We start from the raw sequence: 23,553 nt of genomic DNA, 5'->3' as shown, positions 1-23,553 counted from the left end.
TGGTGAAGTATTTTACCTCTCTTTAGTTATATAAATAACCTCACCAAGACCTGTTAATTTATTCATTGCCTGTTAATCCTTATTTGTCACCCTTATTTTAAAAATACACATTTATCTTCTGCTAATGAGAAACAGGAATAAAAGTCATTCTCAGCTGGTTCAAGGAAGCATCAGAATGTGCAGAGTGGTTAGGTTAGTGCACAAAGCTCAAAATAAAGTGCTCAAAGCAGTCATAGCCCTGGAATCAGAGAACAGCAAGTTTGAGAGGAAAAAAGGAGGAAAAAAGCAAGAAAACAGCCTTTATATATATATATATATATATATATAATGTATTAATATAAAATATAAATAATAGAATATAAAAAATATAAAATAGAATATATATTATATGGAAATATTTCACATGTAGATGATGAAGAGAGGACTTCTAGAAAGTGATTTGTGTCTTTATCAGTCTGAACAGTCTTGAGATGCCCATCTCTTACTGTGGGCTGTGTCAGGTCAGGTGGCCTGGCACGACATGGAACAGACCTGTGCCTGTAACACAGGTGATGCAAGCACCTGCTGGAAGACAGCTGCTCTCGATGTGCTTTGCCAAGACACGTGTGGTCATCATTTTTACAGAGTGCTGCCTCTCAGCAGGTCAGAATTCGGTTTTGTGCCTGGTCTATTAACGAACCTATATTGGTAGAAAGGGCAATGTTTTCTTGTGGGCCTACAACCATCATCTCCCATGTGTCTTCAGACTGCCATAATACAACAAAATCATTCTGTCTATTCACAGCAACCTGGGAGGAGGTGTGGGAGGGTTATAGCACTGCTCAGGGAAGACCTGTGGAATTGACCTCCTTTTCAATTGTGTTGAAATTATGACAAGCTTGATAAGTACATTAAACTAAACATTATTCTCTTAACCTGAAGCAGATTTTCCACTTCTTTTGCTCAGCAAATTCTGTGGCATGCTATGAGGTCAGTGTATTAGCAAGCTAAGAAGCACAGAACTTTCTGTATAATTCCAAGTTGTCCCACACAAATAACTATTACCACAATAAAGAAGTAAATCCCAAGATTTCACTTCCAGATTTACTCAACGTGTATCTCCAGTATCCCTGAACTCAGAAGTGATTTTGTAGAGAACTGACACCGCTTTTATCTAGTGGAAAAAATTTATTTCTTGAGCAGCCTATAAAAATGGAAAAATATAATTGCCTTAATGGCTGGTGCAGCTGCGTTACAGGAGCTGTCTTCAGAGAATAAATAATTTCATTGCCACTAAAATATTTATATCCCTTCCCAAGCCTTCAGTTTGATTTTGTTTTTCGAATAGTATTTTGCATTTGGTATGCTTCTGTTTTCTTCAGCACTGTAGGTATCATTTTTCAGTGATAGGATAGCAGGTCAGTTTTGTGTTAGATACTTAGGACTGGTTTGAGGAGTAAGGTTAAGAATTTGTTTGAGAAAATCCAGGTCAAAGGAGAGTCAGATTGTATATATGCATATCACGACTAAGTTCAAAGATTCAGATCCATCAAATTATGCACAGCTATCGTGTTTGTATGTGTGGATGTGTTATACTCTTCCTTCCCATCCGCTCCTTGCTGTTAAGTGAGACTGCAGACTTGCCATCTAGCACAAACATGTTTAAATGTAGTATCTTGACATCTTTTTTATCAAGATGCATAGTTGAGTGAGTGCAAGAATTGTGATGTATGCATTGCATACATCATTAGGGATTAAGGTTGTCCTTAACCTGCCCCTGAGAAACCTTGTACCAGTTTGGAACCTAAATTTATGACTATAAAAATGCAGAAGGATAAAATGTAATAGCCTGATGGGCTAGACAAATGCAAAGGCATTGGAAGTATTGCACAGACTTTATAAAAAGGGACCAATGTCCAGCGAACTGGGTTTGGTTGGCTTTTACACTCCAACTCCTAAATACAGCTGACCATGGGTGTGTCTGAGAGGCCCCTGATAATACATAAAGCTACTTCTCTTTTTAAATAATGGAAAAAAACCCCAGCTGTCATGGCTGGGTCCTGGGAGCCTGTCTAACCCCCAGTTTCTGCTGGCAACAAGCCCAGATAGACATCCTGGGGAGCAGAGCTGCCATCCAGGGTTTCCAGGCAGTCTCCAACCAGGGGTAACCCTTAGGAGCACAGGCAAAGGCTTCAAGTGAGCAGCTCTTTTAGAAGCGATTTCTGCTCTGTGATCAGCTCTGTTCAGCCCAGCCAGCTCCCTTCTGCCAGCACAGACAAGAGATGGGAAGATCATAGGGCGTTCCACAGAAAGTCTTTAATGCAGACTCCAGCAAAGGGGGCCAGTGATGATCTAACCACTGAGCTGGGCAAAAGCTGGGGTTTTTATAGGAAAGGGAAGAATCAGGAAGGGGACCAATGGTCTGAGACTGGGGTAAGATGACCAATAGTTAACAGGGAGATAGCATGGGGTCCTGAGGCAGGAAGGGGTTCACAGCTTAGTCACCATGACTAGGCAATTGTGTCTTATCTTAGAGGGCAGATCTCCAGGGAGGATGCCTGTCAGGCTCTGCTTCCTCCACATCCAACAACATCAAACCCTCCACTTTGTCACTTCCCTAAAAAATAACTGAACAAAATCCAAGGTCTTCAAGATGGAGGTTATCAAAGCAAAGGCACTTTTACATATCTGTTGTGCTGATGTTCCCAGCCTTTAAAACCAGTAATGAAGAAGATAATTGTGGTGATCACATCAAACACTTTTTGGCTGTTTTTTTTTCAGTCTCCTGATATATACAAATTAATCCCCATGTTCAGATCCTGCAGGCAATTTGTGTACTGTTAATTTTACTGACCTGTAAGGTGACTTGTATATTCAGAGCAGGAGCTAGATGTGGTTCCAAATATATTTGCTGTCTTTATTCTTATCTATCTTATCTATGCTTTTCACAAAATATTGATAGAAGTGCTGCAAGCAATCATCTGAGGAGCTGTTGGTCTGTGAGCAGAGAGTGTGCCAGGGAGAGCTGGGAGCACACACCATGGGCTCTCCAGAGGGGCTGGTTCCTCCCTTTCAGGAGATTATCAAGTCACTCATCTGGTATGAGAAACAAATGGATGTAACCTCTGTATTTCCAAACAAAAAGGCTTTTTTAAAAAAAAAAAAAAAAAAGTTACAGAGTCTGAAAGCAGCTTAAATGTATCTATAAGCAAAAAGATTATAAATAGCATCCATAAAGCTGCTTGGAGCAGCTGGTTAAGTGTTTTCCTTTCTGTGTGCTAAAATTGTCCTACCACGGAAGGTTTCTAAACCTTGTCTATAAATTCATCACCAGAAGAGTGGTCCTTAGGAGAGAACATTTTGTGAGTCATCATAAGCCTTCTCTTTTGTAGTACTACATCTGTTTCCAAAGGGTTGTTCAGTACTCTCATATTAAAAAATAAAACCAACTGGATTTTATCTGAAAATTATAAAAATGTGAACATTAAAAATCTCTTACACTTAGTAAAATAACGCTTCTTATTGCAGGCACATGCACTCTTAATTTGTTTATACTTAAGAGGAAATTGGATTGATATCTGTAAGGAAAGATGGGTCAGTAAATACACTGCAATTTGATGTATATGCGGTGCAGAATTGTAGCTGCACTTTTCAATGCGTAATTCTTTAATGAGAAACAAAAAAATTTTCATGGAAATTACTTTTCTCTCCTTCTGCTTCACACGCTTGGTTTCCATGTTCGCTGAAAATGTAATTAAACAGTTTTATTTTCAGATTTATTCCAGAAAAATTTTTTGAAAGTTGGTTTACAGAAAACCCATTGCATAACTAAGCATCCAAAACGATCTCCAATTTTTTCAAAACAAGTTACTGTACAACACCTGACAGTGCTGAAAGCAAAGTACATTTGTTTATCTTCGTTACCAAGGCAATGTAGGTTGCTCCCAGGGCAGACTGCTCAGCAGTGTGCACACTGCATCCTTTCTCAGGGAAAGATGGTTGAACACAGTGCAGTACACTCACACAGGACTCAACTGGAAGCCAAGATACATCCAGTTTGTGCATTAAACTGGGAAATACTCCCAGGTGCAGCTGTACCTTTTGCAGACTTACTGCTAGGTTTGTCTCACTGGTCTCTTTATTCAAGGCAGATGGTAGAAAGCAAAAATGACACAATGTACCAGGGGTCATGGAGACCAACCATCCAGCATTTTTAATTCAAAGACTCTGCCATACATTTCTGCTTTATATATATTTAATCTGTTCTTTTCCTGAAGTATCATTTCTCCTGGGAAGATATTCTGCAGTAGAGACTGTCTGAAGAGAAATTTGCAAATACCTTTTGACCTCAGTCTAGGTGTGCAAAGTGTCCTTTTGCTGAGGGACACTCCTCATTCCTGTTGTCAGAGACACTCAACCTGGACACAAAGTTTTGCATATCAGGTCAGCACTGTCACCTTGCTCATGTCCGTGGGGGTGGAAATAAGAGGGTTCCCTGTGAGACTCAGTTGTGGCAGTATTTAGCAGTTAGCATCATATGTAATTGTTTCTGGGCTTAGTGCTTGCAGGTTTACAATTTCTTCTCCAAAACAGCATCCTTAATTGATGAATGGTTCAGCACACAGGTATCTGTTATGCTTATCTGAAACACAGGAATAGCTAATTGTCCTGTAATGAAGAAAAAAAAAAAAAAAAAAAAAAAAAAAGCCTGCTGTTTTTCTCTTGCTTAACCTATAATGACTCAAAGACTCCATGGAAATCAGTGGAATTATGCCAGCCTGTTGCAGTAACACCAGCAAAAAAGAGAATTTCCTTACAGGATTTTCCTCACTTTTTTCAGTAAATCTGGTGTACTCCCCAGCTTTGAAACCTACAGATTCTGTCCTTTTGCAAAATTGTGGAGAGGCACATCCTGTTTGTCCTTTATTTGAATAGTGACACTGAAAGTGTACTTTCCATGAATTAAAATATATAATCATTATGTGGAAGCACACTAAGCAATAAGAGATGATGGAACAGTTTGGGGAAACTTAGCATGCTACAGACATCTCATGCAGCAGTATTTCACACCATAACATTTTCTTACTCCATAAATATTTTCATCTTTCGTGCAGTAACTTGCATAAATGAATAAATGCATAGAAAACACTAATGATCAGCCCTAAATTAAATCTAAGCTCACCATCTTGACATTTACTTTTTAAAATATGTATGAGGCAATCCCTCTGATCTTTTTTTTATACACTTACAAACACATGCTTACAAGTTATCTGTGTTTCAGGGCCAAGTACAGTAATGAGTAAAGGCTTCCTCCTCCTACTGCTTGTTACAGTCATGAGGGCTTGAGGATCAAGGTCTTAAATTCAGCTCAAGAGATTGCCTATCAGGAATAACCAAATGCTTCCAAACTTGGTCCCATTCAGCAGGAATTGCTACATGCCTTTAACCTTCATTCTCTATGCTTTGAATTATCATTACCTATATGTAAAAATACAGAGTTTTTTCTTTATTTCCAGTTATTCTCTGAAGCTATTTATTCAAGAAAGGTTCAAGACATGTTAGAAAAACTTGATGGACTTAATGGCTGAATTAAAAGGACTAGGGTGAAATGTAGTAGCTCAAGTTTAACATCATACATACAGGAATATCTCCATATTACTGCAAATCCTTTGGTTGGACCAGGGAGAAAAAAAGCCAGCAATGTAGTATTCAGCCACAGGATGACTAATTTTCAGTGTGTTAGGACCATAAGATTGACTTTGTATGAGAATTTTCAAAGGAGTAACAATGCTTACACAGTGCTTTTGGTCCATATTCAGAACCAGAAAACCAGGAACAGGTGCAGAGAAGACCTGCAGGGACATCTGATGAAATGATCTCCAGATATCTCATCAACCAAAATTATTCTCTTACTCTATTAAATTGTTTCTCCAAAGATGGAAATCGTTTTGGATTGAATACATTACAAGTATTACATGTATTATAATGAGGGGAACAGAGTACTATTAGAAAAGACATGCTGGTCATAAGATCTTCCTCTTTGCTGTTAAAGGAAGCTGTATAATAAATTTGGTAAGTTTTGTTGTTTTATTTTTTTTTTCTAGGCCATCTATAGACATTCTGTTTAAATTAGAGGGAGAAAAAATAAACTAAAAATAAACACAACTTTAAGCAAAGAACATGACCTATGAAAGTAAAAGTAAGATTTCTTCTTCTCTGTTTTTCGAAGATAGAAGTATTACCTGATCCTTGAGGTCATCAAGGCAGATAAATTACATGCCCCATTCAGTCACACAGTTGGAAATGTGCAGATATTTGACTGCAGTGGCAAGTAAAGGTCAAGTGAAAGCATAACTTATAAAAAAATGGAGTCCAGGTAGTTTGTGTTCTATAAATTCAAGCATTCAAGAAGAAGGGTTTAAACCTTACAGTTGTGTGTGGTAAAATATTTACTACTATCAGAAAAGTAGCTATTTTACTTACCTCTGGGTATATAGGATTTTTAATATAAACACACTTTTTAAAAATATGGCAAATCAATTTTAGTGTTTTGTTCATGATAGTGCATACTAGACTTAGGCAATTTTATCAGAATACCATGAGTTTAAAATTTTCATTAAAATCTGTAGAAGACTGCTTTCATTGAAAATATACTTTATATTTTCCAGGTTTGTAGCTTGCCAGAACAACCAAAAGTGGGGTTATTTCCAACCTTTGAACATATTTCAAAATTTCATAGCTGTCTCCAAAACAAGAGGACATTTCTTGTTTGGACTCTTTGCTGTTATTCTACAAATATTAATACATTGAAAAAAATGGAGATGTGGTAAATATTAGATTATTTGAAAAAGAAAAGGGTTTTTTTCAACATCACTGAAGACTGTGGAGTAACTGAAGAATGTTTCAAGACTTAGGAAGAGTTGCAGAATTTTGTTCTGTGAAAGCTGTATATAGTGCTTTCCACCTATGGTGCCTGCCTTGCTCCCATTACCATGGCCATCAGGAGGTTTAAAAGCCATGAGTTTATTTGTGTCTCCATACTCTCACAAGTTTAAAGGATGAGATCATCCCTGTTCACAGGGACAGGGAGCTGAACCATGCCTACACTGTCAGCTGAGCATAGCTCTGCACCCCAGCCCGTCCATCAGGCTTTGCAGGCAGGTCTCAGATTCAGGCTGAGTGCCAGGCTTTGGCAAGTGTTGGAGTCTGGAATACAGAGTGTGTGCCCTTGTTTCTGATACTTAGTTATAAGATCCAGAAAAACACTGATTTTCATATAATATGAAATTCATGAGCATGTTTTCATGGTGATACATGAAAACAAATGCTAAAGTTAAATAGAAAAAGCTAAAAGTGTAAGAGTGTAGATTAGAAAGTTTTTTAAAATCACTGGGTGAAAAAGGTAGTTTAGAGAACAGGAGACAAGATGGAGAATTTAAGGTGTTGTCCCTTGTCCCTTCTTCTTTCTTCTTCATGTTCTTCTCCTAGAGGTTTTTGGGTAATAGTAAGTGATTGGACAGAGAACGCTGCAGTGCATCACAGAGGTGATGGGTCATTGGGTCATTAAGAAAAATAACATACGTGTCTATTGTTAATTGGATAAAAATAGGTATAAAGATAAAAGAGCTGCGTAATTCGGGGCCATTTTGTGCATCAGACATGAAGTGTGCCACAAGGCCTTGTTTATACCATCAGAAGAAAGAAATGTGCCAGATTGCAAAGATTAACCTTGTGTAGCCGGCCTGGAGAGACCTGTCAAGTTTTGTGATGACCTTTTAATAAACACGAGAAACAAGATTCTAACGAGCTCGGGAGTTTTCTTCGAATCATAAGAACTGAGATAAGCAGGGCTCCCCACGAAGGAGGATCCCAAAAGAAGTCAGTCCAAAGGAGGCTGAGAAATCCAAAAATAAAAAGAAATATACAGAAGAGATGCAGCAGAAACAGAGAAACAGAAAAAGGATTTTTTAAAGAAAAGTTACAGCAAGCACCTGTGCTTCAAGCACACCCACCACAGCAGAGCCCAGAGTCTTGCTCAGGCCTCTGGAACAGATGGAGAGGAGAGGGACCAGACAAACCAGTCCACCATCAAATGTCTTTAACCAAACACAGGGTGTGTGCTTTTTACACATGAATGGATACAAAGCATATGGAGCTCAGTATAAGCTGAGCCTCACTGGAAATGACCTGTGATTCTTTGTTCAAGGTCTTAAAGGAAGTTTGAGTATAAAAAGTTTAATGCAGTCCTCTGCCATTGAACCATTTCCCCCTTCAGCCTTCTGCTCTTGGTATCTAAATTCTGTGACAACCTTCTGTCAGATTCGGTGTTCTTTCTTTTACTGAGGTCAAGAGCAAATCTGCAGCACAGAGTCCTGAGATGCTTAATTTGGAAGTAGTTGTTACAGTTGTCTCAAAACGTACACGGGAATTAGAATGAACTGAAGCAACTCTGAAGCTCAGAAAAGCCAATGAGCTTCTGTGTGGACTTCCAGAATGATGGCAACTGCAGGAATGTGCAGGCCATGGACTGAACTCTGGACTGAGCTTAAGCTAAGTGATCAAGACATGGATAAATGATGGGACATGACAAGAGAAATTGCTAAATTGCATGACAGTGTGAGAAGCTGACAGAAGATTCAGAGAGCACTGTGAAGTACAGCTGGCTCTTGCAGAAGGTAAAGGAGGTGGTATTTGAGAAAAGGTTGAATTCCACAGGTAATTGAAAGGGAGTACTGGGGGACGTTTTTTGGGCAACAGTACCTGGGTAACCCCATCTGTGATACCATATGAAGCTGAGATTACCTAGATTTGGGTACCGATATAGCAAAGCTGGGACCAGGTGGGGAAAAATAATTAGGGATGAGTTGTTTATTTGGGAGGAGGTAGCTAAAGCAAGGTAGAAGTGTGGTGACAGGGAGGATGAAGAACAGGAAAAGGGATAAAATGTATGCAGCTGTGTAATCAGATCTGTTCATGACACTGACTGGGGGAGTAATTGTTTGCTACAGTCTAACCAGGACATTAAATCCAGCTTGTCTGGCCCCGCCACACAAGTTCAACATGCCCCTGTGGGATGAAGAGGGAAGATAAGGGGAAGCTTTCCTCTTTGGGCAAAGGAGCATGCAGATGGACAGATTAACATTCTGGTCCTGTCAGGCCTATGCCAGGCCTATCCCAGACCTGACAGCATCACCATCTACTCATTGCTTCCTTACAAAGCACAGAGCAACTCACTTTATTGCCATAAACCATTGCAATAAAGAAGTAGATGGGGTTATAGCGGAAGCTCCTTTCAGTAATATGTTAGCAGAATGAGGATGAGTCTTTCTTTAAAAGTAGCAGTAGTTCAAATAATACGTCACTGGAAGGATCGTATCCAAGTTAAACGATCATCAGCTCTTTCATGCAAATATGTTATTACAATATGTTTCTTTGGAAATTAATATGAATGAGTATACATGCTGTTTCATTTAAGCAGATTATTGCAACCTCCCCCCTGGATCTTAATCCTGCACAGTTAGCACAATATTTCCTTGTCATCTGTTTGCTTAATTTGCTCTGTTTGTTTCACTGTTTATTGGTTTTGTTGCTTCTTATTTTATTTTCTGCCCTGAATCCCTGCCCTCTTTCTCTCTTCTTTTGCGCATGACTGGATGATGCTTGACGAAGCAAAACAGCATTTATTACCATACACAGTTCATTTTCCTTTTCCGAGAGAGAGACATGCACTGAAGCAATTGGTTCCCACTTCTTGTGTTTAAGCTAGATGGCCTTATAGACAGTGTTTATGAGACAGTGAAGGCCAGCTTTTATTGGAAAAGCTTTGTTTCTTAGTTGGAATGAAAACCGAAATTTTTGCAGATACTAACATTTCCATACCATATGTCTCTGAAATGAAGCTGTGCAGAGGAAGACCACTAGTAATATAGCACTGCTTTAGTCTGTAAAGTTTCCTGCTTGGTAAAGATACCCTTTTTGCACCTGAAAACCATCTATGAAACTCACATATTCCATGCCTGGGAATTAGCATGTAAGTTGAGCTTCCCAAGAAGTCATCTGTGCTATGCTGATAAATATAATGCAGTAAAATACTTTGCCTCCTCAGCATTTCTGCCTGCATTACCCAAGCACCTATTTTTCGTTCAGAATTATAAAGTAGCTAGCTCTTTCTTATACTAGGAATGGTATCAATTTTCCTTCCTTAATAGCTAAAAGGCAGAAAATATATACATTGCTATCTAGACAATACAAATGGTGTTTCCTTCTGTTAGGATCAGCATCTGCTGTAATACCGAAAACCATAATGAAGGGCTTAGGAAGTTTTGTAAAGTTCCCTTTCCAGATATATCCACCAAGTCTCAGGAAGAAGCCCAGTCTTATTTATCTATCTTGATTTTGTAACAGTATTGAGTCACAGTTAAAACTCTTCATCCCAGTAACAGAGAAAAACATTAATGCTTTATTATTTCTTAACCTTTTGACTATCAGAATTTAGTGGAGAAAAGGGAATGAAGCAACTGATCTTTCATCACAAATGATATCTGATGGCATTTTGGGAGCTGACAAGAGGCTTTCATACTGTAGATCTTTTCAGATGTGTCATTCAGCCTTAATGAACCACTAAAGTGCAGCAACTATGGCAGCTTGTTCTCAAGAACTGTAATCCCTCCTCTACTATTAGGAATGGATGCCTGTAAGTGGGGATTTATTTTCTTTCCTGTTTTTTCTATAGGTATTTGATTTATAGCATATCACTTCTTAAACTGTGTTTAAAATACTTGTAAAGCCTTTGTAAACATACTTTTATTAAATTCCATGGGAGAGCAGAGATCTGATTAAGGTTCACATTAGTCAGGAGAATAAAACAATAAGAAGGATTTTCCTGAAGGAAATGAGGAATTTACATAAATCCAGTTTGTGCCATGTGACTTCATCAGGAAAGTTTCATGAGAGAGAACTGCTAATTCCATCAGTAAAGAAGTTGTAGATGTGCTGCAGAATAGTTTCTTTGGATCCATCTGGTCTGTTCACAGATGAGTAAAACTATGAAGTAAATGGGAAAAAAAGTAAATGAAAAAGCCAAAGAAATAAACCAAGAGGTTTTAGTCCCCATTGGCATCGGAGAGTATCACCCTTCCCAGGGCCACGTAGCATATTCTGTGTTTCAAAAGCAGCTGTGTAATTTCTTATGCTGTTCCTGAAAAATATAAGGGGTTGATGAAGGGGAAAAAAGATGTCATTGCATGTCATTGCTGGCCAACAGCTGGTCACCCATTTTGCTCAGACATAAGGCTGTCCCTGGGGACATCGGCCGTCTGGTTTCTACTCTTTGCTCACCACATTCAGTCAGTTCATTTACTGAAGCTTGTGTTCTGCTCTTGGCAAAGGTTTTCAACTGTGTTTACACAAAATTCAAAAGATCTCACTAAGTCCTAGCTTTAAATTCCATTAGTCTAATTGCTAGGGGTAAATTGAAAGTTTGTCATGGTGGATATAAATTTCTACATTAATTTATACAAAATATATCCCATCTTGCTGTTTGTTTAGAATTTTTTTAAATAGGGTTTAAAAAGAAAAAAGATTTAGAGGCATCCTGGTTAGAAAAATAACCTTACCTGCATAAATCAGCAGACTGCTGACATATGTCTGCAGGCAGCAAAACTTTCCCTAGATATATATATATGATTACTTGCTTCTTTCTCCTCAACAGCTCAACATAAAGGATGGGAGGAGACCTCACCAGGGGGTAAATCTGAGTGTTTGGGGTGTAGTTGCCATTTATCAACCACATTAGTAAATGATCAGATAGATTTTGTTGGCTTTTAAATAGTGGGTAGTTTGCTGAATTCCTACCCTAAATTCAGTGGGTATTGCATAGCATTTAAAGTAATCACTGGATTTCTTTAATGTGAAATGTAACCAGAAAAACTACAAAGCTACAAAATGACCTTAGAACTATGGGTTTTGACTGTAGATATCTGAAGTAAATCTAGATATCCTGTCTGTGCTTTGTTGAAGAATGCATGATTATCCACTGACTAGCCAGCCTACAGCAATGGGTGTTAGCAGATAGTTCTCAGGAATCCAGTGTATTCCCACATCTTGCATGCACAAAAATTGAAAGGGCCTTGCCATAATGGCTAAACCATCTTTTAATAAAATACTAAAATTACCATGCTAAACTGCTAAACTGCTTGCTATGAGCTCTCTAGCAGCAGACTCAGCCTCAGCTTGAAGCATTTCCCAACAGTGTGTCAAGTGATCAATCTGTCACAGCACCAATACTTTCCTCTCTAGGGCAGGCTTTTCGTCTCACTGGAAATGACAGAGTTGCTGAGCTAATCGAAGACAGTTTACAGTGATGTGAATTAATTCAAGACCATACCTAAGTGATATCCGTTCCTTCAAAATTCCATTACAGCTGTGTAACACATGCTTAGCTACTTACTTCATTAAAATCTGGTTTTTATATGTTGGTTGTACCAATCCTTCCAGAAATGTCTGCTGAATCTTTATTAGCTACATCAACTTCCTAGGCAATCATTACTTCTTTATTACTTCTTTATTATTTTCTTCTTAACAGCAGTTTAATACTGCTGTTAAGAAAGGAAGAAGTGAGTAATGGAAAAGAACATTACTGTTGTTTGTATGATAAATCAAAAGCATCTATTTTCCTTTAAAAGATGCAGCAGCTGTAGTACTCTATGAGATTTATTCCTTTCTGTGCAAGCTCCAATATAGGAGGTTAAATTTGGCTTGGAAGCATAGTAATTTCCCCTAAAATTTTTGGTCTGCCAAATTATAAGAAGACAGCTTTCAGAAATCTTTTTTCTTGGTCAGAAATCATTTTTCCAGTAAGGTCAACAGCAGCCACTGAGGTCCACACCTGTGGGTACATCAGTTTTGCAGCAGTAACCTGGAGTCTAACTGGACCAAAAACTTTAATGCCATGAAGGAGTTGGAAGGCTTGAGACTTGTCTTCAGGGAAAATGCAGCAGGGGTGAGAACCAAAACTGAAAAGCTGAGACAGAAAGAAGGATGAGAGGCTAACCAAGAGGAACAAATGTTGACTGTAGAGAAAAGACTAAAAATGAATAGGGGATAAGGAAAAATTATTTCCAGAAACATGAAAGCCATTTCAGAATTCTGAATTTATTAGTAGTGCTTTCTGCTGAACTGGCAGTATTTAATGCTTACCTATGTGTATGCATTATGGATTATTGCAACAAAGGTGAGTCCTACCAGAGCTGTAGCTGCAGTTCACTGAAGGCAAGACCTGGTGCTTGGGATCAGCAGCAGCTTGGGAGCCTTCCTAGAACAGTGAGCCAGGAAGGGCACGCTCAGCAGTGCTGTTCCTAGTTGGCCCAATATCTTCTCTGTAGAGTCAGAACCTTCAGCAAAGTAGGAGAGCTCACAAGATATTTAAGGGACAAACCTCTCAATGTCAAGGGAAATTCTGCTGTTTAAAATTCCCAGATAATATAGAAACTGTACATAAAGAAATTGTTTAAAAGGCATTCTGGCTAGTGGATGGAACTGTAAAATAAAGATATGCATGATCTCCAAGGTCTCTTGGAAGAGACATACTGATTATCAACAGTACAAATTGAAAGCTCAAAATGTAGAAAAATGCCAGAATTCACATTGGCAACGTAAAGTTATTTCATCCTTCTTGTGTATGGCAGATATTTTAGTTACAGGATCATCCCCTCTGTGGTCTGCAGCATCCCATAGGTCATTACAGATGGTCATTGAAGAGTCATTCCTTTTCTTTTTCCTGTTTGCAGAATGATGTCCATTGAGATCATAGAATCATGGAATGGTTTGAGTTGGAAGGGACTTAAGGGTCACCTAGTTCCAGCCTCCCCTTCCATGGCAGGGACACGTTTCACCTGAACAGGTTGTTCAGAGCCTCAACCAAGGTGGCCTTAAATACTTCCAGGGATGGGGCATCCACAGCTTAATAATTGCTTTGTTCTGAGGCAGATGTTCAGTATGGAAGATGGCAGCCTGAATGGTTTAACTTAGAAGGAATGAACAAAACATTTGCATAGAAATGGAAGGTCAAGCTGACACTGATCTGTAAAGAGCAAATCATTCCATGGACATGCATTATCCAGCAGCAAGTTTAGAAGCACAGCTCCAGATCATCTGACATTTTGCAGGTGCTGAAAAAGAGCACAATTAGAGTAGCTATCTGAACCTAACTACTGTCCCTTTGTACTGCTGCAAAGAGTCTTAAAGTGCCAATTCGATTTTCTGTTATTGGCAGTGATAAAGTCATACGAGTTGTTCCTGAGAGCAAGAGGGAAACGCAGATCCTGAGGGCTGCATTCAACAGGCTTAAGGTGAGTTTGATTATTTTCATCTTCTTCTTCTGATCTTTTGAAGACAGTAGTGGGTTAACTGATTTGCCTTTCATTTAGCACTTCAAATTATTTTATTATTTTATTATTTTATTATTTTATTATTTTATTATTTTATTATTTTATTATTTTATTATTTTATTATTTTATTATTTTATTATGGAAAGAAGTCTTTGCCCATTAAATTCCTAATTTACCAGTAAAATAGCACAGGTATTGGATTCATCATGCCTGACAAATTTAACAACAATTCTCTTAAAATAATACAGGTGCCACACTTGTAAATTTGCTTTCTTTGCTCTTCCTCTTCTTGCTGGCATACATAGTTGCTTCATTATCTGCTCAATGGTGTTATTTAAAACACTGAGTTAATGCAAGTTGTGAACACGCAGAGGAATATGAAAATGGCTTCAGATTCAGAACGTCTCTGGCAGAAAAGTTTTCTAGAGGCAGTTGACAGAGTGCCTAGGATAGCAAAACAAAATCTTTCTTCCCTGGCCTTTCCCTGCAGATATAAATGAAAAGCAGAGGTGCCACTGCAGCAGTGCAGCACAGGAGCACTCAGCAGCACACTGCTTTGCTGGAACAGGGACAGAGGCAGTCTTTCCACAGCAGTCTGTCTCAGAGGGAGGGGACTACCTGTAATCCAGGTCTGTGGTCCCAAAAAAAGGGCTGTATCATGCACGTGCACCGTCCCCAGGCACTGTGGGAAAGGGATAAGCTTCATTAATTGTTATCAAAACAGCCTAACTGGAGGAGAATCAGGGATGTAACAACTTGATCAATATTTTGAGAGCATTTGAAGCATTGTGCAAAAGCTTTGGGCTGCTCACTGCCTTCAACTCCAGTAAATTATGATGTAATCATAGTCTATGATGTCTGTGATGTAATTCTGCCTCTCTTGTTGAAAACTTACATAAATGATTGTGTTCTCAGTGAGGAACAAATGAAGGTGCATGTAATTTTCTAGTCCAATAGTTAACATCTGGGATACAAGTAAATCAAGTGTCTGTCTGCATAGCAAATAAAAAAAAATGAAGGTGCTAGAAGAGCTCTTACAACCTTCTGAAACTCTTCCATCTTTCAGTTATGATGAAGCTCTTTTGCTAGTTTTTTAAAGAAAGAGGACTGAGCTACCTTAGATACCTCAGCCCAGGAGAAGGCTTACTGCTGTGAATACTCCAGCAGTCAAGAAACTGACACCTTACTAGCTTTAAGTAAGAAAGCTGAAGCTGTCTTCACCACATCTGCATTTCTTTGTGCTATGTTTAGTTAGTTCCCCATTCAAGATGCTGTACTTTGTAACCCTCATTCTAAAGACATCCAGCCTATGCACATATTGCATGAAAAATTTCAGTGTTCAACAGAGGCAGTGTCATGATGCCATGGATTACTACACTTTGCACTGTAATGCCCAACTCTCCTAAAGAATATTATCTCATAATTGTTACTGCACTGCTTATTAAGGATCTGACCCTCACCTGCGAATGTTACTGTAACACCCCAAAAAGGATACTAGTTTTACTCCCAATTAGGGAAAAAAACCTAACCATAAACCTAAACAATACATATGGAAGCTGGTTTCTGCATTAATTTCTCCCCCCCGGATCCTGGAATATAAAGAGGGAGCACATGTGTTTTTTCCTTTCTCCTCGTACTGTAAACCCTGTGAAGCAAAGGGGTTACTCACCTTCCTGTAACTGTTTCTCATTACAGAGCTCCCTTAGGCTCCCAAAAAGAGATTCCTTCATTCAATTCCATCAAAGTGGGAGCAGTAGAAACTTGAGTAATTGCCTACTGTAACTCAGAGAGCAGGATAATAAAATTTTGGCAAACTTCATCGGAATCTGACTAGTTAATTAGAAAATGATTGATTCTGATGAGAAACTAAGCTGGGGAGGTTGAAAGGAAGACTCAAAAAAGGGAGAGCGTAGTGACACCCAGCTCCATGAACACAGGCTGAGTTTGGCTGCATGTCAGGTCTTAGGGCTCTTCCATCTGCAGCTGCTTCATTGCCCATCTGCATGGGGTAGAAGAGACACCTGAGTGGATAACAAGTAATAGATATGTTTAACATTAATTTATCATATTTCCACCCCGCAAAAGAAAATCTCAGGTTATTCTCTCATGAACAAGTGGATCAATAATGACACTCCTCAGAATATCAGCAAAAGTCAGTTGTGGCTGCAAATCATCAGCCCGTCTGGAGAAACATATATTTGGAGTTGTGCGATTTTTTAAGTCTTCATGTCAATTCTCCCCTGTCCTTCTCCTGCCCCCAGACTTCCAGAGTTGAAATTCAGTGGACAGTGGATTTATGTTTGGTTGGTTTTGGTTTTTTATGAGCCTTTAAGCACAATGTTGATTATATGCTCTAGAGAAAATGGAAGAAGTGCACAAAAAAAAAAAAAGAAAAACCTTTAATAATGCAAAATAAGCTGCAAACACAATATGCCTGACAGAAAACAGAAATATGAGCAGGAGTGTCAACAGAAATGTACGAATTGCTATAATTACAAAGACTGCATTTTGGGTTTATTTTTGAGTCAGAAAACCAAAACTGGTTTAAAGATACATCTCCTTTGAATCTATTTTGGTTTGAGCAGTAAATTAATACCAACCTGTTACACTGCTCACACATTCTGTTCCTCAAGGGAGAAATAAAGATGGAACCAGGATCCTTTTGAGATATTACAGTTTTGTTATGTTACTCAGTGTTGTGCAAAATTCAGTCTTCAGCCTGAGTTATGATATGGCCTGATAGTATTCTCTACCACTGTCGGTATTATAAGAACAAGAAAAGTCAATAAAAATAAAACTTACATCACTTTTGTTGTTGAATTGAGAATACCTGCACTTGTTTTTCAATTCAGACATGTTTCTCTACCCTGGAAAATCAGTCTATTAGAGATGAGGTATATTTCAGAGCACCAAAAGTTACACTCTATAAGGATGTCAGGATTAGTCCCCATTAGTCAAACAGGAATTGTGGTGCAAAAGTCATTTGGGGATCCCAGTTTACCTCTGGTGTGCTCCATGCACAACATAAATATTTTGAGTAAATTCCCAGGACAGTGCAAGCACAGAGTAGATTCTGCACAAATGGATTGTATGCTTGTTGCAGGTTTTCCTTGCACAGAACAGACCATCTGTGGTAATAAGGCACAGGGAACATAATCCCTCCTGTCCCAGGCTTCCTCCTCTCTGTGTCTGGTGGAGGGGGGTTTTCTACAGATTGTGGTGTTCTGTGTTCATTCCAGCCATTTCCCTCTGCCTTTAAATTTACACTTGTAAGGCAGAGTGATTTAGTCTTTTCTTCTGGCCCACTTGTCATAATCCAAAGAATTATGAGAAAAACTCCTCTCTGTTCAGTTCAAATGACCCTATCCTTCTGAAGGGCGTTATCACAAAGAAGCTTGAAAAAATTATCCTGATGATCCTATTGCAAAGGCAATGTATTTTGGTGTCAGGCAGAGAATAATGTAGATGCAAAGATACCCCTCCTTACTGTCTACTGATTTGGACAAAGGGGAAAGAACCAAGAAGAAAATACAGACATTGGAAAGAACAGCAATGTGTCATTTCATTCATTTTGTTTTATATGCCAGCTTCTTAGCTACTGTCCTTACCCCTGATTTTTTCTGAGCAGATTTTGTCATTTACAGTCTTCTCTAACACCAGGGCAGTGGGGAAGGAAGTGGTGAGAGCTCTGCCTTTTGCCATGCTGAAGCCAGAGGTCAGCAAGGTCCATCCCTTTTGGGAAAAGCACCAGACACCAAAGGAACACTTTCCTGAACAAGCATTTACAGAAACAGTGTCTCTACACTGAGACATCCTTGAAGGATCATCTTGGAATCAGCTATATGTCTTGATATATTTGAAGTATCTTAGAATGTGTCCCCAGTGATTAACTTGGACAATGACAGTTGAGCTAAAACATAACCCACAAAATTCATACAAGAATTTGAAGGACTACTCAGGGTTTTTAGTCCACATGAAAACCTTTTGATGTCAAACAGGACTGCTCTTCTACCAATACCTGAGCTGTAAGTTTAATTCACACACTTTTACAGAAGGTGTAGTCCTTAAGAACGTCTTGAAGCTAGCATCTGAAGCTCCTTAGGAAAGATATTTGCCCCCCATTTTTAAGGGGAAAAAAAAAAAAAATCCATATAATGCTTGGTGTAACAAATCCCTGAATTCTACCTGAATTGTCCAGGCTCTGCTAGCATATGAATGCCATTGCCTGTACTGAGTGAATAATGGATAATGAATGTTTCATTCCACACATTTTACTTTTGTTCATGAATTGCCCAGTGGCAAATCACATAAGTCATAATCACTTGCTGAGTAATTTCCACAAATTAGTTTTGGTCTGTAGCTCCATTGCCTACAGTACTTTGTTATTAATCATTATTATAAATTGATTCCTTCATAGGCTGGTTCTGTTAACTTTGAGGTGACACAATATTGTTTTTTTTTCCCTGGTGGGGTGAACATAGCATGTAGATCTGCACTGCCAGTAAAAATAGCCAGCCCTACAGATTAAAATTTTTCTGCTGTAAGTTCTGTAAAATTGCCTGAATGTGCGTGTATTTAAACAATAAACTCAGCTACAGTAAAGAAGAAATATAGAAGCCTAAATATACTGAGTGAGATCAGCTGCATTCCAACCTCAAAGCAGCAGGAGGGGGCTCTGGCCTGGACCACTCTTGTTTCAGCCAGGCTGAGCAGAGTTCCCTGCACTTCCCCACCAGCCCCTCACTGTAGGACTACATCTCTCCAGTGCAAGTTCTCAGGAAACTCCTGTCCATCATGCACTGCTGTGTATGCAGCTGTTTCTTAGGGGAGTAAGTCTCTGAGGTCAGAAGAAATGAGGCAGGTGGGGAGCAGAGAGCCACGCTCTTTTTTGAGGCAGGAGATGGCAGAGAGAGATGGTTTCTGGTTTTCCCTGAGTGACAGAGGTAGTAGCAGCTGGTTGATGCCCTCAGTATGTGTACAGCAGTATCTCCCATCTCCAGCATGTTCCTACATAATTTCTTTCAGTCTCTGCAGAGAAGAAGAATAAGACCCTGGTAACTGTGCTTCCTACCAGCAGCACCACCCCAAATCCTTAGACAGTTTTGGCACAGACCTTGTGCTAAAGCCCACTGGGGTAGAGGTGACAGTGAGTATGACAGGGATAAATGATAGTGGAGCTCCTGCCTTGGCTTTCATATAGTATGCAATTCTACTATACGTGTATGACAAGTATATAGTAGAGCAGTGCTGAGGAATATTTTCATATGGTTGTGATAGACTAAAACGCAGCAAATACTTTGATAATTCAAGTGCAAAGTCATGGAATTATTTATTTTCCTAGCTATAGATTGCTGTCCAGCTTTTATATTGGCTGGTGATGTAATTCCATAACAGGTGCCAGTCTTGAATTTTACATTTTCTGTTGCAGTCCTTTACTCCTAGAAATAATTTCTCTTTTAATAGATACAGTACAACTCTTTAATCCTGACTTAGTGTTTAATATGAGAAATACCTTTTTGCAGGTTCACTGTTTCACCCTAATCATTTTCAAATTATTACAGTATTCAGCAAATGAAAGAGAAGCACTTAGGATGATAGTACCACAGAAACATTAATATTACTGCCCATTCTCTGTCCCCCAGGACTCCTCTTGTCCATCTGCTCCTCTGCTTTGTACACCTCTGCAGTGACTGGCTATTTTCTCCTGCTCTTTCTTGTTCAGAAGACAATTTGAGGAGCCTGTTGCTGATTTATGAGCCCTTTCATGGTTTTAATTCTGTTGGGCCTGACTGACAGAAACAAATGTCACATTCCCATGTGCTTTGCAAAGAAAAGGGGGTTTTCTTGGGTCCTCAGATGCAGCAGATTCTGTTTATCTGCTCTGGAATTTTCCTTTGTTAGCTTATTTTTGAAGCAGCACTTCATTTGAGCCTTGATTGATAACTTCTACTCCATCGGTGGTCTACAAGCACTTTTTATCACATAATGCCTGGCTGCCATCAGACTGTTTGTATAGGCAGCAAAGAAGCAACTGCTCTGTGAACATTCCTGGCATAATAGAGTTAGACCACTCATTCTTCAGTAGTTTTTATAAAATAAATTCCTGGGCACAGCCAAGCACTTCTTCAACTTGGAGCCAGCCTAGCAGGCCTTGAAGCCAGAACTCCATTCCCTTTTGTTTGTTTTCTAGCCCTTACAGCAGCTGCTTATCCATTGTAATCCCTGAATTGATTCTGTCATTGCAGTTCAGGGAATCAGAAAAAATGTCTCATAGGGGAAGAGGATCAGTTGGCTATAAATCTGATCGTTTACATACCATAGAAAAATGCTTAAAAAGGCTTCAGAGGACAAAAGCCTGTCTGAAAATGTAGTAAGAAAGCTTGTCAGTCCAAGTAGAGCTATTCTTATTTGCAGAAGGAAAGAACTAGCTCAGCAGCCGGAGCTGCCTGCATTTTGCTTTGCACCTACAGCAAATATATCTATATAGGCAGATGCTTTAGGTTTCAGGCTAGATTTTTCCCTAGCTCATGGTTAGGGTTCCAGTCAGATATTAGAATATTTCAGATACACAAGGACCATCAAGTGACAACAGAGGGTATTCACTGATACATCAAAATACATGTTTGGAAACCGCTTGCCAGACACAAAAGGAAAATGTTGCAGAAAAACTTTAGTGGGAAAATACAAGATAGAACAGAATAGCCCAGGTGGTGTTTTTCTCACAAAACACAAAAAGCATTAACTTTCTGAGATGGAAGGAATCTGCTTCCTCTGAGGAAGCCTGAGCCTGAGCTCAGCAAAGTCATCAGCACACCCCCAGTGGGAGCAGAATCAGATCCAGGGCTTACTATTCTATTTCCCATGCAGTGCAGCAACAACTGCAAGTTGAACCAAGCTATAAATAGCTTAATAATAAACAAAATAAGGGTTTTACCATTTTTTAAATTAGTCTTTTAAAGACTTTTCAAATATACTTTGCCCAGTGGAATCTATACTTGTAAGAACAGATATTCAGTTTCTATATAATTGAGTATGAGTTTTGTCTCAGTGACACTCTTGAGGAATACCCTACAGGTTATTTTCAGTGTAGAGCCCTGTGTAAAATTATACCAGTGTAAACAGAGTGGGAAGACCATTACTACATTATAGTTCCACAAAGATTTGCAAAACTCAGAACTTCAAGCTGTGCATTGTTCACGTTCTGTTCCTGCCAGTGTTATGGTTGCTGCAATCCCATGAATCATTCCTGGTTTATTGGCACAATTACTCTTACCAGCCTCACTGAAAGGAAAATAAATACTGAAAAGTTAGACCCAGTAAAATGTCTAGTGCACTCAATCAGAAACCTAAATTACTTTGCACTGGGACTACCTTGCAAGTCCTTTTAGAAAGCACAGGGAATTCCACACTGGAATGTCACTGAACCATTTTGCAGCACTTAAAGGGCAGCTGAAGCAAATTGGCAGTCAGGACTGTCAATTAAGTTCCTTAATTGGCAGGAGCAAGTGAGGGTAAAATCAGTCCTGGTCCTGAAAATATTTGCAAGGGTGAAGACATTTGAAAGGAGCGGTTCTGCACTTTCCAGGTGAACCACAGCACTGCTGTAATTATGCAGCAGTGTCAGAGTGAACAAGAATCATTTTTGCTTGCTTCTTTCTCTTCAGATGTACCAACAGAAGTCAAAAATTCAGTTGCACACTGTACACATGCATGTGAGGGGTGTTTGTGTAAGTGTTTCCCATGTGTTATGTGATAAAAAACTCAGGTGGTCAAACCTCTCATGGTACCAGTAAGACTAAAGTAGTTTCTACTTCTACTCTCTGCCTTCTAGTATTGAATTTATAATTGAAAGCATATCTAATGACTTTCATGACTGCTTAGGGTTTTTATGCATCTATCAATGAGTATATGGATATAAATGGGAAACCCACATTCCCTGAAAGGGCCCTTGAGCAAAGAGTACCTCTACTTTCGTTATTGACTGCACATTCCCTTTTACAAGAGACTCAGAAATGCCAAGCCATTTCAACTGACGACATCATAACAATAATTATATTCTGAACTTTACAGTTGACAGCATTTCTCAAAGAAATACATTCATGGTGATGTTAAGGACAAGGCCAGCTTTTATTGCTTTTTCACATGTATTGCTGGACACAACTCAGTAGGAATAAAAACTGGAATTTCTAGGTAATAAAACATATAACAAAATTACTGTCTTCACGGGGAATAACACAGATAAATCATAAACTATTTTCTCAAGATACTAAATGTAAGTTATGGAAAAGTTATTCTAGTTATTTTCATGACAAACATCAATCATCTCTTTTGATTGATACATAATTGGAGACCTGATGAGAGTACTAAGCATCTTCCTTTCAGGCTAAATGGAAGAAGAAATTAAACATCTGCTTATGAAAAGGTAGTGAGGGACAACTGGAGGCTACTACCCAAGAAAATGGCTTTAATAACAAAGGCCAGCCTAAACCCCATGGTCTAAAGAAGCTGGGGATTTATTTCAGTGACTTGAATTTAAAAAAAATACTGTGGGATTTATGCAGCCATGAGAGTGTTTGTGGGGAAAAGCAGGGAAACTCTTTTCTTCCCAGGCTTCCTTTCCATGGGCATGGAATGACCTGGAGGAAAACTGAACTAGTGAATAAAAAACTCCCTGTTTTTTAAAAAACTGTTCTGTTTTCTGTCTTGGCAGAGCAAAAGAATTTTCTGTACACCACTTGTGATATGTAGGATTATACTAACAAAGTGTTTGTATTCTTGGAAAATTATTTGCATAATTTTAACTTTGGAAAAAGTTCTGAATTCTATTAGTTAAGCACCCAAATCTGTTTAAAATATTTGTCCTTTTGCCTTGTGCTGACTTTTCATCACTATACTGACCAAAACCTAGAGACATGACTAATGAGCTCAGGATTGCTCTACCTTGGAAGGAGTCCAGGTAAGAGCTGATAGATTTATTTGAGCTGTCTTTAACACCTCAGTTCAAAGAGAAACTGCCTACAAAGAAACCTGGCTTTCCTAATCCAAAATTGAACCACAGGGAATTTTTTGGGACAAGTGAGGCTGGAAAAAGAACAGGCAGTTTAAAAAGACTACTTTGTATGTAGTCACAATCAATAATCTCTTACACTTTATTTGTTAAATAAAGCAATAATGTGTTTAAATGCTT

The 23,553-nt window shown here is 38.9% G+C and overlaps 1 protein-coding gene across 1 annotated transcript in view; it reads left to right on the top strand.

Moving 5' to 3' along the window:
- The window catches only part of CPA6 (carboxypeptidase A6), an 84,317-nt gene that overhangs the window by 26,308 nt on the left and 34,456 nt on the right, over positions 1-23,553 (top strand). Inside the window, exon 2 of the mRNA XM_058831889.1 lies at positions 14,252-14,327. Coding sequence (XP_058687872.1) covers positions 14,252-14,327 — 76 coding nt within the window. The remainder of the gene's footprint in view (positions 1-14,251; positions 14,328-23,553) is intronic.

The sequence above is a fragment of the Poecile atricapillus genome, chromosome 2 (assembly GCF_030490865.1).
Source record: "Poecile atricapillus isolate bPoeAtr1 chromosome 2, bPoeAtr1.hap1, whole genome shotgun sequence".
Lineage (NCBI taxonomy): Eukaryota > Metazoa > Chordata > Aves > Passeriformes > Paridae > Poecile > Poecile atricapillus.
This window is presented reverse-complemented; position numbering and strand designations above follow the sequence as displayed.